Here is a 17442-nt window from a genome sequence, read left to right as displayed (position 1 = left end):
ACCTGTCTTCAACTTCACTCATCTTCATCTGCATTTCCCTCTGTTGAAGGGTTGCTTATAAGGCGCTACATGGGACAACAGATAAATAAGAGGAGCAGGAACAACAGCAGCAGGGGAAACACTGCTGCCTGTGAGAAACTAAAATATTTGATGTATTTTGTAAAAGGTGTCATTCCAAAACAATGCATTTCAGATGACAGACTAAATGCTGAGCTTCCAGGGCAATTTGCTAATCAGCAAAAGTTATAATTAATAAAACAAGACAGTCAGTATCCTGAAGTTTAAATGATTCTTATTTCCCACTGACTCCATTGAAGGTGGGTATTTTGTGATTATTCTTGTGTCCTTCCCAATGTCTTCACTATCGCGCACTTAACCTGCTTTTGTGGTCAACAGCTAACGTCTGCAGTCAGAGTTTATGCTAGGTTTCAGTACTGCTATTGTGCATTGATTATGCCATATGCTCAGTTATAATATTGCTGTCTTATCTTTCTTGATCTTATTGCATCTGTTCGTAGTCACAGAAATGTGAATAGGATATCTTCAAAACTGAAATAGTTCGTTGTTAACATTTCCCTCCATAACCAACTGCCAGACTGAAGAACGTCTGTTCATTCAGTATAAGAGTTATGTTCATTTATAGTCCAAAGTTATATATAGTTCCTATATAGTCCAAAGCATATCAATTAATCACAACTGATAACATAATTTGTCTTTTGTGATTTTAGTTTTTTTGTAATTCTTATGACCAGATTCTCAGTTTGGTTTCCCAATTCATAGTAATTCCAGACCGAATACTCCAAATTACTAAAATTGGATGAGGAGAATGAACTGGTTCCCCTTCTTTATTCATCCACCAGTTCAGTTAGTTACAACAAGGTTACTCTGGAAAGAATCCTGTCCCCTATGAATACCTTTCTCCCAGACAGATTAACCCATATTTTGAAGAAGCCAATTTAACCAGGCTTACTTGAATTAACAAAAAAAGGGTGAGATTATTAATTACTAAACATGAGAGGAATTAATAATGCAAAACACATACACACAGATTAGAAATAAGAGGTGAGTCCAAATACAGATCATTCTAACAGCGAGTAGGTAAAAAGTTTGACGGTTGCAGTGGAGGTTGCCGGTCGTGTTGGTATTAGTAGGTAAACAGTCAGCTTCACCATCCTTGGTTTTACAGATTGGCTGAGATTCTGTAACTCTAGTGCTTTTAACCATGGTTGAATTTCACTATTCGGTGGAGATAGAATATTTTTGCTATCCTGTTTCCCTTTCCAATTGGTGTGCAGCACTCAAAGTGAAAGTGTGTCTTCATTTACCTAAAACACGGGTGTCGAAGAGCATGTTTTTCGGCTGTGATCTTCATAGCATGCTAATGCTGGAACCAGGCTGGTCCACATAGGTGCATTTAGTCCTACTAGCCCACTTCCTTTATAATCCCTATCTTTGTGTATTCTTCCAAGGGAGCAACACAAAATGTGTCTGCAGTTTGGGACATAAACTGCAGGGCATAGCGTATGTTGTGCCAGCATTCCTTGAGCAAGCAACACGTGTTGCAGTTACTACATCAACCAACTGTCTCATATTGCAACTGCAACACATCACCTGCTGAGTCATGTCTATTTGATTTAATTTATTAATTTGGCTATTAAATGTTTTAAAAGTGAATTTGTTAACCATGCTCTTCAGCTGTAATAATGTCTCCTGATTTAAATCACTTGGCCAATCAAAGGAGACGTGGGAAAAATACCCACCAACCAGCCTACCTGTTTTGCTGTGATGTCACACTTTGGCTCTGACAGGTATAAGCAGTTTGAATGGATTCTTCTGCCACTGCTGCCCTTCTGATGCAGCTCTGCTTCACAATGATGCTGACAGGCTGCACACACCTCCCAATCTGCTTCACCCTAATCACACAGTTGCACAGTTAGGATAGCTTGTTTACACAACAGCAGAAGGAACTGCTTATTTCAGAATCCAGGTGGGCAACTTTTGCATTTAATCACAAGCAGTTCATATTTAGTGCAGGATTATGAATCATTACACTTGAAATTCGCAGTAAATGGGCTATAGGGCTATAACTCATGTCCTTGCAAGAAGGCACCATCTTCTAATGATAATAAAGAAAAAGCACTAATTTCCTCCTTGCTAGAATAATACATATTCTGAGAACAAATAAAACTAAAATCCTAGTCTAGGTCAAGCCTGAAATTGTAGCAATTCTGAGCATGTTTATTAATATTCAGTACATTAAAGTACCTAACTTTTTAACTTCAAACTAACCAAAGTTACATGGATAAATAATTTTTATTTAATGAATCTCCTTGTATGAGCATAAATTGAATCATGTGGTACATTAATTTCTGAAGATCAGGTTTAAAACTGAAGTCTCTAAAGAGTTGGTAAATGTCTTGTACTCACTGTGCAAAACTGAGAAGATGTTTTCTCATATGTATTCATGAAAAATCTTATTATCATTGGTGAAATATATTAAGAATGCAATTTGCAATCAACTTGCATTTTTTTATACTTTTAAATTTTCCAGAACTCGACAAAACCAAACCCACCAATATAAAACCTGGCACAGTCGTGTAAGGCAATATAGGTGCTGTGAATAGATGACAGCATGAACAATCTTGTCTATCATAGATTATTTATTGGATTGTATCTACATGGTGTGCTGAGTTTTGAGTCTGTTAAGAAGAAAGAACTTCCTTTCACAATGCAGCCTTAGCAGAAAAAAATGTTTGTGGGAAGGTCATTCAACTGTTAAGAGAAGTAAGTGATTTGATTTTTGTGGTCTACTGAGATTGGTTAATTATGATATCTTCTCTCTTTTGTGACAGACATTAGCTTACCAAAGTCAGCAACAATATGTTACACGGCGGCACTACTTAAAGCAAGAGCAGTCTCTGACAAGTAGGTATTCTCTACCTGATTTATGAGTGTAATACCAAAAATGATATTTCTAATCAAAAGAGACTGAGACCGATAAAAATTCTATAGTATGCTATCCCGACATGTAGCACAGTAGAAAATTTATGCAAACAGTAGCCTTGGAGATCCAAAGTGGTATTCATGGTGTGAGTCACTCTGGATGCCATATTGGCAAGAATGTGTTCTTCAGAAGAATGCAGATCATGATGTCAGACAGCATATAATTTGATATCATTTTGGAGCACCTTGCACAAGCTAAAGCAGTCTTATGATTATTCACATCTGAATAGGATTCAGCAGCAGGAAAGATCTGACACTAGTGGTATTTATAGGTGTCATGATTTTCTCTGGTTAATTGCTAATTAATACTAGCTTTTGTGATACTTATGCAAGTCTTTGGTGCTTCTTCGAGTTATTTCAAATGACTAAAGTATGCAGTGAGCGGTGCGGTACATTGTGAAGGATTTGGTCCTGCCTTAAGGCACCTGCTTGAAGACTTGCTGATGGAAATTCCACTGCAAGCAGCGTCACAGAGAATGAACAGTGGGCACACAGAACAGGAAAAGCTGCTGGAAGAAGGAGGGTAAGAAGAGCTCTTGACAATACGTCACATCTGCCCAGGATGTCCAGGGAGCAAATCTTGCACCTGAAACTCAGCGAGGAGTGATATAGAAAATGTCCATGCATCTTTAATAAAATCTGACATCTGCTCCAGCCACAACTGTAATCATAATGGAGGGCAGGAATTACATTGGCAATATGGCTACAATGACAGTGACTGATTGTGAACTTGTATACATCAGGATTTGGAAGTGCTTGTGTTGGACTGGGGTCTACAAAGTTTACAAATCACACAACACCAGCTTTTGGTCCAACCGGTTTATTTGGAAGCACCTGATGAAGGAGCAGCACTCCGAAAGCTAGTGCTTCCACATAAACATGTTGGACTATGACCTGGTGTTGGGTGATTTTTAACTTTGTTTACATCAGATCCTTCTGGACTTGTGTTGGAGGCATTATAAACATCTTGCAGTTTTTTTCACCCAAAGTTTAATAGGGGCATTGCTAATGCTCTTCAAAAAGAACAGTTGACTGCATTTCATTGTCTCTTGCCAGAGAGCAGCAGATATGAGCAACATGTAACTTTCCCGTGACAATGAATGCCAACTCTGAGCTGTACCTGACCCAGAAGGGATTCCATTGACTAATGGATCTGCCACTAGAGTTAGTGCAGTTCGGTGTTCATTATACTGACAGTTGTAGTAATGTTGTCATTCTGTGGCAGTTTGCTGCTGTATCAGCGTTTGAGCCACTACAACAGCAGGTCACAGCTGAGCACTTGGATGCCTGTATCACACACGCATGCATAGCAAGAATATGATGAGAGCTGTGCTGCAGCATTAAATGCAACAGAGAAGAATCTTGGTCTGTTGAAATGGTTCTCCTGCCGAGACTGCTCTGGAGGTATCCGGTAGGACTTGGAACAGTGAGTGTCAATATCATTGGACATCTGCCACTTCTACACAAACCCAGTCATAATGAGAGCACAGTCATTGATACCAGTTATATGGTGAGCGGGTGGAGAAAGAGGAAGAGAGGAAGCAACCCAGACAGCCCAGTTCTGACTCTGTGGTTCAGGGTGGACTTATTCAACTGCAATAGAAAGAAATGAGCCCCCAATTCTCCATTTCCTAGAACATAAGAACTAGGAGCAGGAGTAGGCCGTCCGGCCCTTCGAACCTGCTCCGCCACTCAATAAGATCATGGCTAATCTTTTCATGGGCTCAGCTGCACTTATCCGTGTTTTCACCATATCCCTTAATTCCTTTATTTTTCAAAAATGTGTCTACCTTAGCTTCAAAAGTGATTACTGAAGTCGCATCAACTACTGCCCTGGGCAAGGAATTCCATAGATTAACAACCCTCTGGGTGAAGAAGTTCTTTCTCAGTTCAGTTCTAAATCTGCTTCCTCCAATCCTGAGGCCATGCCCTCTTGTCCTAGTCTCACCTACCAATGGAAATATCCTATCTATTTCTATTTTATCAATTCCCTTCATAATTTTATTTGTTTTTATTAGATCCTCCCCTCATTCTTCTGAATTCCAATGAATATAATCCCAGTCTACTCAGCCTCTCCTCATAAGCCAACCCCCCTCAACTCCTGAATCAACCTAGTGATTCTCCATTGCATCCCTCCAGTGCCAGTATATCCTTTCTTAAGTAAGGAGACCAGATCTGCACACAGTACTTCAGATGTGGTCTCACCAGCACCCTGTACAGCTTTAACATTACCTTTTTGCTTTTAAACTCAACTCCTTTAGCAGTGAAGGACAAAATTCCATTTGCCTTCCTAATTACTTGTTGTACTTGCAGACCAACCTTCTGTGATTCATGTACAAGGACACCCAGGTCCCTCTGCAAATCAGTACGCTGCAACTTTTTACCATTCAAATAATAATCTATTTTGCTGTTACTGCTACCAAAATGTATGACTTCACATTTACTAACATTGTATTCCATCTGTCAGACCTTTGCCCACTCACTCAATGTATCTACGTTCCTCTGCAAAGTTTCACAATCCTTTGCACATTTTGGTCTGCCACTCATCTTAGTGTCATAGGCAAATTTTGACATCGTACACATGGTCCCCAACTCCAAATCATCAATATAATTTGTAAATAATTGTGGACCCAACACCGATCCCTGAGGGAACCATTTCATAGTCAAGATATTCAGTATTCAGACAGCAATACTTCCACATCTTGCCTTCCTCTGTCACTAACCATAACCACTTAGCCACCATGTAATAATAACAATAATGTATTTATTTAAGAAACACCTTTATAACCCAAGTGCTGAATTGCAGTGCAATCTACATTGCTCAATTTATAGGCTAATTAATCAGGTTAAAATATGGAAATATGTAACAATCAAATAGGGAATGAGGCAGAGTCCAGTACCTCAAATGAAATAAATCAAGCCTTAACATAACTTTGAACAATATAAAAAAATTCATTAGTCAAAAAATCCAATATTGCATACCAATGTCAATTAATCACACTAATGTATTCCTTTAGTGTCTTCTGGAGCTCTTACACTGTGCAATCCCAGTGGGTCTAGCGATTACACTAACTTGGTATTTATTGCAGCAATCTGGGCTGACTGGATGGCAGCAAAAGCAAGGTAATAGGCAGTGGTGAAAAAAAACAACTGCTGTTGTCCAGAGAATGGACCATGCAATCAGAATCTCCAGGTACTTGAGTCCTCACAATCTATTGAAAGATAAGTTCTAGATTGCTGTGATTCTCTCAAGCCCCTTTAAGCACTGGTGTCTGCAGCCTTGTTGCTAAGAGACAGAACATGTACAGAGAAAGCTGAGCTGACATCACTGAAATGTGCATTTCTACGGCAGCATCCAGATGTTAGGTAGCCTCTGTTTGTTTTGCAATGGAAACGTGAGAGGTTAGTCATCCCAGGCTGCATCGTGATGGGACCACACACGTACTAATGGAGACAGTAAGGACTGCATATGCTGGAAGCCAGACTCAATTGATGTGACACTGGAAAAGCACAGCAGATCAGACAGCATCCAAGGAGAGGGAAAGTCAACGTGTCCTGATGAAGGGTTTGGCCCTAAACATTGACTTTCCTGCTCCTCAGATCCTGTCTGACCTGCTGTGCTTTTGCAGCTCCACATCTATTGACATGTACTAATGGAGTTGACCACCACTTTCATACTGGAATGAATTTACTTCAAACTGTGGGTGAAATTTGGGTAAAGTTGAAGCGAGATTCCATAGTGACATTATATGCAGACTTCTTGAACAGCCTTGCAATGCTCATTATGCACAACTACTGGCCTTTTTTGTTGTCCATCTTATCAGAATCCTCAGTACATCCTCTCTCTGGTGAGTTGCCATCTGCACTATCCTGCCACTGGTCGGGACTGTAGGCCATTTGTCAATAAATATGGCAGTGGAAAAGCACAGCAGGTCAGGCAGCATCTGCAGAGCAGGAGAGTTGACATTTCGGGCATAAGCCATTCATCAGGAATGTGGGGGGTGGACCTAATGAAGGAGTCACTGAGGGAATGGTCTCTGTGGAATGCTGAAAGGAGTAGGGAGAGAAATATATCTCTGGTGGTGGATTCTGACTGTAGGTGGCAGAAATGACGGAGGATGATGTGTTATATCTGGAGAATGGTGGGGTGGAAGGTGAGGACCAGGGGAATTCCATCCTTGATGTGGTTGGAGGGATGGGGTTCAAGAGTGGAAGTGTGGGAAGTGGAGGACATGCGCTGGAGGGCATTGTTGACCACATGGAGAGGAAGTTGCAATCCTTGAAGTAGAAGACCATTTGGGATGTTCTGGAGTGGAATTGGTCCTCCTGAGAGCAGATATGGCACAGACGGAGGAATTGGGAGTAAGGGGTAGCATTTTTACAGAGGGGGCTGGGAGGAAGAGTAGTCCAGGTAGCTGTGGGAGTCAGTGGGTTTGAAGTATATGTCAATGTTGAGTTGGTCACCGGAAATGGAGGTGGAGATGGAGAGGTCCAGGAAGGGGAGGGAAGTGTCTGAGATAGTTCAGGTGAACTTGAGATCGGGGTGGAAGGTGTTTGTGAAGTTGGTGAACTGTTCAACCTCCTCGTGGGAGCACAAGGTGGCATCGATACAATCAAAGTAGAAGAGGGAGAGGTGGGGTTGGTGCCAGTTTAACTGCGGAAAATGGACTGTTCCACGTAACCGATGAAGAGGCAGCGATAGCTGGGGCCTATGTAGGTGCCCATAGCTACCCCTTTGGTCTGAAGGAAGTTGGAGGTTTCCCAGGAGAAGTCATTGATAGTGAGAACCAGTTCACCCAATTGAATGAGTACGTCGGTGGAGGGGTATTGGTTGGGTCGGTGGGAGAGGAAGAAACGTCATGGCGGATGGACATTTACAGGGACTGGATGTCCATGGTGAAGATGAGGTGTCGCGGATTGGGGAAATGAAAGTCTTGGAGGAGATGGAGGGTGTAGGCGGTGTCTCGAATGTATGTGGGGAGTTCCTGGACCCAGGGGGACAGGACGGTGTCACGTTATGAGGAGATAAGTTCGGTGGGGCAGGAGCAGACGGAGACGATGGGTTGACTGGGGCAGTCAGGTTTGTGAATTTGTGTTTGGTGTATCACCAAATGAATGTCCCATCTGTATCCAGTCGTCTCAAATGCACATAGTTTCAACTTCTGAGTTGGTGGCTGCGTGTGTAAGAGTGAACAACAGTGCTTCCTTAATATTGCAGTTCTCTTACTCTTCTGCCTGTCGCTGTCCCACCACTCTCTGGTCAGTTTGTACTTCTTTGGTTTCTTCAAAGAGAAGATGGGAGAAAGTGGGAGAAGCATACTGTCATCATATCAACTTGTAAATCAGAAATGAGTGTGGAGTTGGTGAAATGTTGGTGTTATACTCCAGACAGATGGGGAGGATAAAATTGGAACCTAACTTGTAAACACATTATAAGCTTTTATTTACGGAAATGTACACAAAAACATCCACATCTAACCTTCTGTAAATGGCCATACCTGGACAAGGTTAAACATTCAGTTCACATACAGGGAATAATAGAGGATTTTTATGAGTAAAATGTCATCTTCCGTTGTTTCAGTTCAGCAGTTGGCCATAGTTTTGTCACCTGCTGATGAAATGATGGCCACTACTGCCCCCTCTGTTGGGATAATCTCCTGTGTCTCTCCCTGTCTGGTTAGCTTCTGCCTCCTCTGGCTGTGTATCACCTTGTCCTGGAAAAGACGGGAAAGGCAGTCAGTGAGGTGCAGTCTGTTTGGGTGACGTAGCCAATGTATGCAGGCTGTGCGATGTGGATATGAGGGTTGTGACAGCCCAAAGAGGTGAGCTGAAACTGTAAATATGATGTACAAATCATGATTGACAGAGCTTGTTGGTAAGTGAGTGATGGATATGGGCAATATCAGAGGCTCATGGTGGAGTTTTTGGAATGTGACATTTAAAAATAAATTACTTTTGTGACTCTGTTGAGCCAGAATCACTGTTGTTGACTACTGGAACTGACCACTACAAATTTGTTTGGCCAAAGGGCATCTAACCCAGCCTAATCTAACTATCTGCATTGAAAAGGTTTTTTGTGGAATACCTCCTCGTCCCCTGCTGGAAAAATACATCTCTCCTTCTCTGCATTTTTTTGACCAAAACCTTGCAACCTACTCTTTCATACATTGCCAAGAGTGTAGTACTATTGGAGCATACCAAAGTACCTCCCCAGCACCTCCAACCAACAGCAATGGAAGCTTATCTTTGTGACAGTCTGAACTTTAAACTGCTCTGGCACCTCAACATTTTGGTGATCCACCAATATATGTTCAATTCACGTGTCTTTCCAGGATCAGAATGAGTTCTAGAGTTGCTTTCAGAGCGTACTCCAAACACGTGCCTCCCCTTTGAGAGATGCAAGGTGATTTGAGCTGACACTAACCTCACATGATTTGGGACCCCTGCTGAGGCTTGCATCCACTCAGCTGCACACTACTGTCATGTTAATGACCATGCGACCTGCATCAGAAGCAACAAGCTTTGATGTTCCACATTACAATCTCGCATCTGGTTTCAAAATTAAGCGCTGTTAACTCATTATATATTGAGCTCATGGTTTGTGGCATTGTTTGAATTTGCAGGTGAGATTGCATCCCATTAGTATCTCTCACATTTCTATTTTTTATTCTACACTTAAACCATCTAACAGATTAACAATTCAAATGGTGACCTTCCCTCAAAGTTGATCAAGACCAAGTACTCCCCTTTTCGAACAGAATAAAACAAAGCAAGAGAGAAAAACAAAAACAAAGCCACAGTTTATGGAAAGGAAAGATAAATAAGCTCTTGAGCAGGCAACTATTTGCCAACTGTACTTAAACTAAAAATCATCCATTATTATTCTCTTTCAGGTGTCAAGTTTCTCTTGATAGATTTTTAGGCTTCTGTGAGGTTTGAGTAATACCAGATGGTGCAATGAGATGTACAGGATCCATGTCCTTGATTATTAAGTTTCCTGTGTGTCACCTTGTATGGTCATCACTAGTTAACAGTCATGTGGTCTCAGAAAATAAATTGGGATGAACGGTTTTGTTGTTGTTGTTTTAGGTTTTCACCAGAGGCTGCCTCAAGGCGAGGGCTGAGTACTGCAGAGATGAACGCTGTCGAAGCAATACACAGGGCAGTAGAGTTTAACCCACATGTACCTAAGGTGAGTGGTTTTTCTCTTTGCAATTCATTTGCAAGCCAACAGCTTTGTTTGGTTTGTAATGATCGAATGTAATGTTAGCTTCAGAGATAATTGGCTTTCAATCTCTTGCAATGTGTTAGTGGTGAAGGTACTACAATCATTGCTAATTAACAGAGAATTGGAAGATAATGGAGGAAATATCTGTGACCGACATGTTTGCCTAAAACTAACAGTTCGATTAATTCTAAAATGTATTTATTAAACAGTGATGCTGACTAATAGCAGATGGACTATTTAGTCAATTACAAGAGGAACATTATTTCGAGTGAAATATGTTAAGTATTTGAAAAAATAATCACTCTTATTTACGATCCATGGTCTTCTAACTGTGTCCTTTTAAATTGTTGTTTTATTTTTAGTATTTATTAGAAATGAAAAGTTTAATACTTCCACCAGAACATATTTTGAAGAGAGGAGACAGTGAAGCAATAGCATATGCATTTTTCCATCTTCAACACTGGAAACGGGTAGAAGGAGCTCTCAACCTATTACATTGTACCTGGGAGGGAAGTAAGTACCTTCTGGACATTAGCTATCTGAATTATGTAGACCCACTGCTTTGTACTTCATTTATTTTTGATAGCTTCCTTTCCTAGTAATATTGCTGTAGATGTTTTCAGTGTCCTGAAAACTGACACCAGTCTGGAATCAATATTAATTATGATGTTCTTATTGAAATTACATTCTCCAATGTATCAACCTGAAACTGTTGAGCAAAGTAGATTGGAAATTAATTACTGCTTTGGAAAACGATGCTCAGTGCTTTTCAGAACTTTCGGACTTAGCGACGTACTTTACAGCTAATGTGATAATATTGAAGTCATTTTTGTGACACTGGACAGCTGCAGTTAATTTGCACACTGTAAAATTTCACAAACATTAACAAAATAGTAGCAGAGAATCGTTTTTTTTAGTGTCATTAATGGCCAGGTAGGTATCAGCCAAGACACCCGATGGAATTCACCTGCTTATTTTCGGAGTATCGCCACAGAATCTTTTACATCCACCTGACAGGGTAGAAGGGGTCTTACTTTGCATCTCATGAAAGACAGCAATGCCTCCTTAGTACTTAACTCTCTGGAGTGGAATTTAATCCACACTTTTTAAAATTCGTTTGTAGGACATGAGCACTGCTGGGTGGCCAACATTTATTGCTTGTACCTAGCTGCCCTTGAACCGAGTGGCTTGCTAAGCCAATTCAGAGAGCAGTTCAGAGTCAAGCGCATTACTGTGTGTCTGGTGAGGAGGGCAGATTTCCCTCCTTAAAGGGCCTAGTGAACCAGATGGGTTCATCCAACAATTGGCAGTAGTTTCAAGGTAGATTCTTAATTCTAGGTTTTCTTTTATTGTTGAATTCAAATTCCATTATCTGCCATGGCAGAATTCAAACCAAAGACCCCAGTGCATTAACTGAATTTCTGGATTAAATGTTTAGCAATAATACCACGAGGCCTTCCCTTTATGGCTCAAGAGTTGCAGTCCTACCAAGAGTGACCTACAAAGTATTACACTGTGACCTTTGTATATTATTGCTGAAAATAATTCTTGGTATCTGTAACTCAACTTGCAGGACTAGATTTCAACTATTTCCTCTAAGTTGGCAAGGCTTTTGTTTACTTTAGAGATGAAATTGTTCTTAACTACAGTGTACAAGAAATGGGATTTCTTCTTTCTTACCCTTTTTTTCCTATTTTACTCAAAGTACTCACAGGACCCTAAAACAATTGCATTGATCTAGAATCTTGCTTTGTGGAGCTAAAAGAAATACAACTGACTGACCATTTGGAAAACATGGTCAAAATGTCTGCTCAATTTGCTCAAAATGTCACTAAGCCAACATAAATGGTATATTAGGGTTTGTCCCATATGAAATGCACAGTTTCTCCAGGAACTGGAAGAAGGAGGCACGGTGTAAAGCAAGATTTACAGATCAGAGGTTGCAGATTATAGTAGACGTTGGCAAGCATTTAAGTGATCTCCGCAAAATAGAGGAATCATCTGTTTTGGCTCGGGGGACAAAAAGGTGGGGTTCTTGACATGAGATCATTTATGTCATTGTCTACAAGGAACAATTGGAATTATGTGCAGAAGAAGATGTCAAACTTGAAGAGAAGTGCAAAGGAGAGAAGTTAGAATGAAGATGAATAAATCTAGTGACTGACAACATTCAAAGTTAAAAATGTGCCACAAATTTGTTTTGCTGCTGTAGTACGTAAACCCCAAACACAAAATGTACTGAAAAGAGAAGCAATGGGCATGATTGAAAAAGAATATAGTATGATGTAGCAGAGAAAGATTGAAGTTGATTATATTTCACGTGTACCGCTGCCTATTATAGTACATTCTCACACACCTTTTATAGATCAATTACTTTATATTCAGGTGGGCACACATAAGCCTGCAAAGCTGCTTCTGCCCAGATTGAGCAGACCAAATACTCCATTATTTAATTCTACTTTACCTTCTCTTTACTGAATTAAATTGAAACTCAAATGGGTAATGGGTTTTAACAAGTCAAAGTTTTCCCCCCTTTGAGAATGCTATCATATGTTGTGTGTATATTGTGTATGAAGCACAATTTGGAGGAGACATATGTTTCTGTGTAGAAATTTAATACTCTTTCAAGCCTCTTTGTGAGACTGATCTCAGGGAGCAGATATGAAATATTCAAAAGCAAGAATGTGCAGCAGTCATTTGCCTTCTTATACAAAGTGTTTGTTGCACCTACAATCCTTTTAACCACTCGTGCGTTGTGATGAAGCAAGAATTTATTGTTCAGCTTGCTGCGTTTGCAACATGCAGCCTCTGTGCCCATGATGAAATAGAATATGGTAACTAACAGTTTTAACATCTCTCAGGAATGTCCTCACTAATGATGTCAAGACTTGAAGGCTCTAAGTCATGACTTGGTAACAATCTGTTTAAAGCAACATGTTCCACAGGAACTTAACTGGGGCAACTCAGAGAACTTAGTGCTCCAAGGACTCTACTTCCAGTGTGAATTAGCAGCACAGAGGGGTGTGTTTAACTTTCAACTTGCTCACAGTTTGTGTTTACTCCTTCCAGACAAGGGACAGGAAAAATCCATGAAAACATATCATAATTTCAATCATGTTTTAGACAGGTAACCCATATTAATAGTATTGTAAGCTTAAAGATTTAAGGGTTTACAACTGGAGGCCATTGATTGATGAAGTACCTTAAGTACATAATTCAGAGCTCTTGTGCCATAGTGTTAGTGTCCCTAGCTCTGAGCTAGGAGACCTGTGTTCAAGTTCCACCTATTCTAGAGGTGTGTGATATAATCCCTAAGCACCTTGTTGATATTAAGATGGATCATGTGGTATAGTGTTAGTGCGGTGATATTCTGAACTGGAATGTCTAGGTTCAAGTCCAGAAACATGCCTGGACAGGGTGATTTTCTTCAGCTTAAAAAGGGATGAAATCTGGAATACTGAGGGTTCATTGGGAAGGAAGCAAACAACTGTAATTTTATTTTGTAGGTGATAGATGTCTTATTCCCTGCTTCTTCGTCTGGTGGTCTGATGTTTAACACAGTCACAAAAAATGATTGTTTAAAGGTGAAGATTGGAAACTAAAGAGTATTTGTCAGACAGAAATTATATGCAGAGTTACTTTTCCCAAGAACTGTTGAACATGTGTGTAAATTGTCAGGGTATGATGACCCACTGATGTTAGGAGAAAATGAGGACTGCAGATGCTGGAGATCAGAGTTGAGAGTGTGGTGCTGGAAAAGCACAGCGGGTCAGGCAGCATCCAACAAGCAAGAGAATCAACATTTCAGGCATAAACCTTTCCTGGTGAAGGGCTTATGCCCAAAATGTTGATTCACCTGCTCCTCGGATGCTGCCTGACCTGCCGTGCTCTTCTGACCCACTGATGTTTCCTGAATCCAAACCTTATGATGAGAAAAATGAAGTAGGTGTGTGGGCGTGAATTTTCCCCTTACCAGGGAAAAGGCAAGGCTTTGGCATTGATGCTCTCTAACAAAAGAAAAATCAGAAGCCAAGTATTTTGTGAGCTGGATGTGCTGGATGTGGCTGGATACTGATGAAGGTTGAAATAACGATTAAGTCAAATGGAAGCAATTTACAGGAAGGATTGTCCAATGGGTGCTTACTTGGATGGATTTCGAAAGATAGTCATTCTTACAGGAATATATCATGGGCTTTATCAGACTGAATAAAAGATTGCAGAAATTCAAATTGGGGATTTCCTATTCAATACTTGTATTTAAGTTGTTGGAGTGAGCTAACATATCACATGTGAATAGGCTTCAAGTCTTAAAGGGCATTTGATTCTCTGAAAAACACTCATTTGGATCAAACATCTGCTGCTTTTAACTTTCCAACAACTTTGATGGCATAAACGGGCATTTTGTGATGGAATGAAGGATGGAGGACTTGCTGATTGGGACCTTTCAAGATCATTCAGATAATGGAGAACAGGTGTCAGTACAACAGATAAACTTACAAACAGAATGAATGAGGATGAAGACTGTTAGCATGGCTTAGTACCACAGCAACAACAGGATTAGGTTGGAATTGTATAGACAAATGAGTCCCAGAAATGTCCAGGGAACTGTGAACAGGTGCTTCAGAAATGAAACAAAATGTCATTTATGATGAACTACCCAAAGTGGAACAGCAAGACTTTTGAAGCGATGCAAGATGCACAGAATTCAGAAGTCATGGATGATATTAAGGATCAATCTGAAGGAACTGCACTGAAAACAAGAGGCTTGAGTCTGGTAATGAGTGATTTTCTCACTGATTCATTACCTGTGTCATATTGGATAGTATTTGCATCTTGACAGTATATGGGAATAGATTAGTTAAAGTGTTATTTTGACTCATTCAGTAACAAAGATCGAGGTAACATTTTAGAGCACAAAAGTTTGACTTGTTTCAGGGTTACAGATTACAACACTCAGATGTCTCTGAAAACAATGGTGATTCTATGCAAAGGCTGGATTGAGCCATTTCGTTAGTGTTGATTTAGTTGGAGACACTTGAGATAATCTTGCTGCACAGCATATCTTCCATGAAAACGCTGAAACAAAATTAGATAGAGACCATGCCAAATGTGGACTATGAACAATTGTTCTAGGTAAGTGTGCAGTTTATCTAATAAATGCATGATGGCATCATTTTAAAAATACAGGCATTTTTAAGCAAAACATCCAATAAATGTTAATGACATTGGATGATAAGAATTAGAAAGGAAAAAGCAAAATGTCTTATAGTCATGCAGACAATTTGTTCACCTTTCATATCAAAGGTTACAATTACGTACACAAGACTCATTGAAGAAGTAACTGAAAAATATGGTCTGTGTAATAAATATTCAAGGACACCTCAAAGACCAAATGTAAATCTTCCATGGACATGGGACTTTAAGTTATTAATCTATATTTTGGTTGGAGACTTCAATGTCCATAATCAAGGGTGGCTTGGTAGAAGCAGTGTGCAGATAGTTGGCTGAATCATAGAGTCATAGAGATGTACAGCACAGAAACAGACACTTTTGTCTAACTCGTCCATGCAGACTAGATATCCTAACCCAATCTAATCCCATGCAAGACTGAATCTGCAACACATAGTGAGGGAAAAGCTTACTGACCTCATTCTTAACAACCCATCTGTCCCAGGTGCATCTGTCCATAACAGTGTTGGTAGGAGTAACCACTGCACAATCCTAATGAAAATAAAATACCAATTTCACTGGGTAACTCTATTGTGTTCTGTGGCACCATCACTTTACTAAATGGGATGGGTTTTTGGACAGATCTGGTACTGAAGACCAGGGCATCTATCGTCAGCAGTCACAGAATCTGGCCTGGCATATCCTCCACTCTACCATTACCATCAAGCCTGGTTCAACAAAGAGGGCAGGAGTGCATTTCAGAAACAGCATCATGGATACCTAAAAATTAGGTAACAACCTGGTGAAGTTAAAGCATAGGACTACTTTTGTGGCAAACAGTGGGAGCAATGTGCAATGGACTGAATTAGATGATCCCATAACCAACAGATCAGGGCTAAGCTTTGTAGTCCTGCCACATCCAGCCTTGGCTGGTGACAGGCAATTAAAGAACTAACAGAAGGAGAAGCTCCAAAATATCCCAAACGTAAATTTTGAGGGAGGCCAGCATACCAGTGCAAATGACAAGGCTGAAGTATTTGCAAGCATCATCAGAAGTGTTGAGTGTAGGATCTAGCTCAGCATCCTCCTACAGTCCCCAAAATCACAAATGCCAGTCTTCTGTCAATTTGATTCACACCATGTGATTTTAAAAATGGCTGAAAACAGTAGATACCTCAAAGGCGGTGGGCTCTGCAAGACTGAAGATGTGTTCCAGATTTAGCTACACTTTTAGCCAAGTACATCAACAACTGTAGCATTACCTAGTTATGGCCTATTCACAAAAACAGAACAAATCCAACCTGGCCAACTACCACCCATCGATCTAGTGTCAGTTATCAGCCAGGTCATGAGAGGGGTCATCGACAGTGTTATCTAGCAGCACATGCTCAGGATTAACCCGTTCCTTGATAATCAGTTTGAGTTCCAGCAAAGTTACTCAGCTACTGACATCATCAAAGTCTTAATCCAAACATGGATAAAAGATCTGAACTCCAGAGGTGATGTAAGAGAAAGTACCGTTCACGTCAAGGCAGTTTTTAACTGAGTGTGGCATTAAGGAGCACTAGCAAAACTGAATTGAATGTGATTCAGGAGGAAAGCTCCCCACTGGTTGGAATTATACTTAGGACAAAGGACGTTGTTTGTGGTTGTTGGATGTTAATCATCTCAGCACCAGGACATTTCTGCAGGAGTCCCTCAGGGTAGTGTCTCAGGCCCAACCAGCTTCAGCTGCTACATCAATGACCTACCCTCCAGCAGGTCAGAAGTGGGGATCTTTATCAATGCTTTCATAATATTCAGCACCATTTCTGACTCCTCAGATACTGAAACAGACCATTTCCTGGATAACATCGAGGCTTGAGCTAATAATTTGTATCCATCATTCACGCCATAAGTGCCAGACAATGTACATCTCCAACAAGAGAGAATCTAACAATCCGTCCTTGACATTCAATGGTGTTACCATCATTGAATCATCCATTATCAACATCTTGGGAGTTACCATTGACCATGAACTGAACTGGACCGGCTATATAATT

General features: G+C 40.4%; 1 protein-coding gene across 8 annotated transcripts in view; it reads left to right on the top strand.

The window, feature by feature from the left end:
* LOC122559687 (suppressor of tumorigenicity 7 protein homolog) overlaps window positions 1-17442 on the top strand; it is a 200475-nt gene that overhangs the window by 157987 nt on the left and 25046 nt on the right. For all 8 annotated transcript variants that reach the window (XR_015760434.1, XR_015760433.1, XR_015760435.1 and 5 more), the window contains 3 exons: window positions 2853-2925; window positions 10093-10195; window positions 10594-10744. Coding sequence is in view for 4 of the 8 variants with exons in the window: in XM_043709580.2 (XP_043565515.1) it covers window positions 2853-2925; window positions 10093-10195; window positions 10594-10744 (327 nt within the window). In the remaining 4 variants the exon portion in view is untranslated. The remainder of the gene's footprint in view (window positions 1-2852; window positions 2926-10092; window positions 10196-10593; window positions 10745-17442) is intronic.

This window comes from Chiloscyllium plagiosum, unplaced genomic scaffold (genome assembly GCF_037043375.1).
Source record: "Chiloscyllium plagiosum isolate Xiang-an unplaced genomic scaffold, Cpla_swu_hap1 HiC_scaffold_19, whole genome shotgun sequence".
Classification (NCBI taxonomy): Eukaryota; Metazoa; Chordata; class Chondrichthyes; order Orectolobiformes; family Hemiscylliidae; genus Chiloscyllium; species Chiloscyllium plagiosum.
Note: the sequence above shows the minus strand (reverse complement) of the source record. Positions and strands in the feature narration are given on the sequence as shown.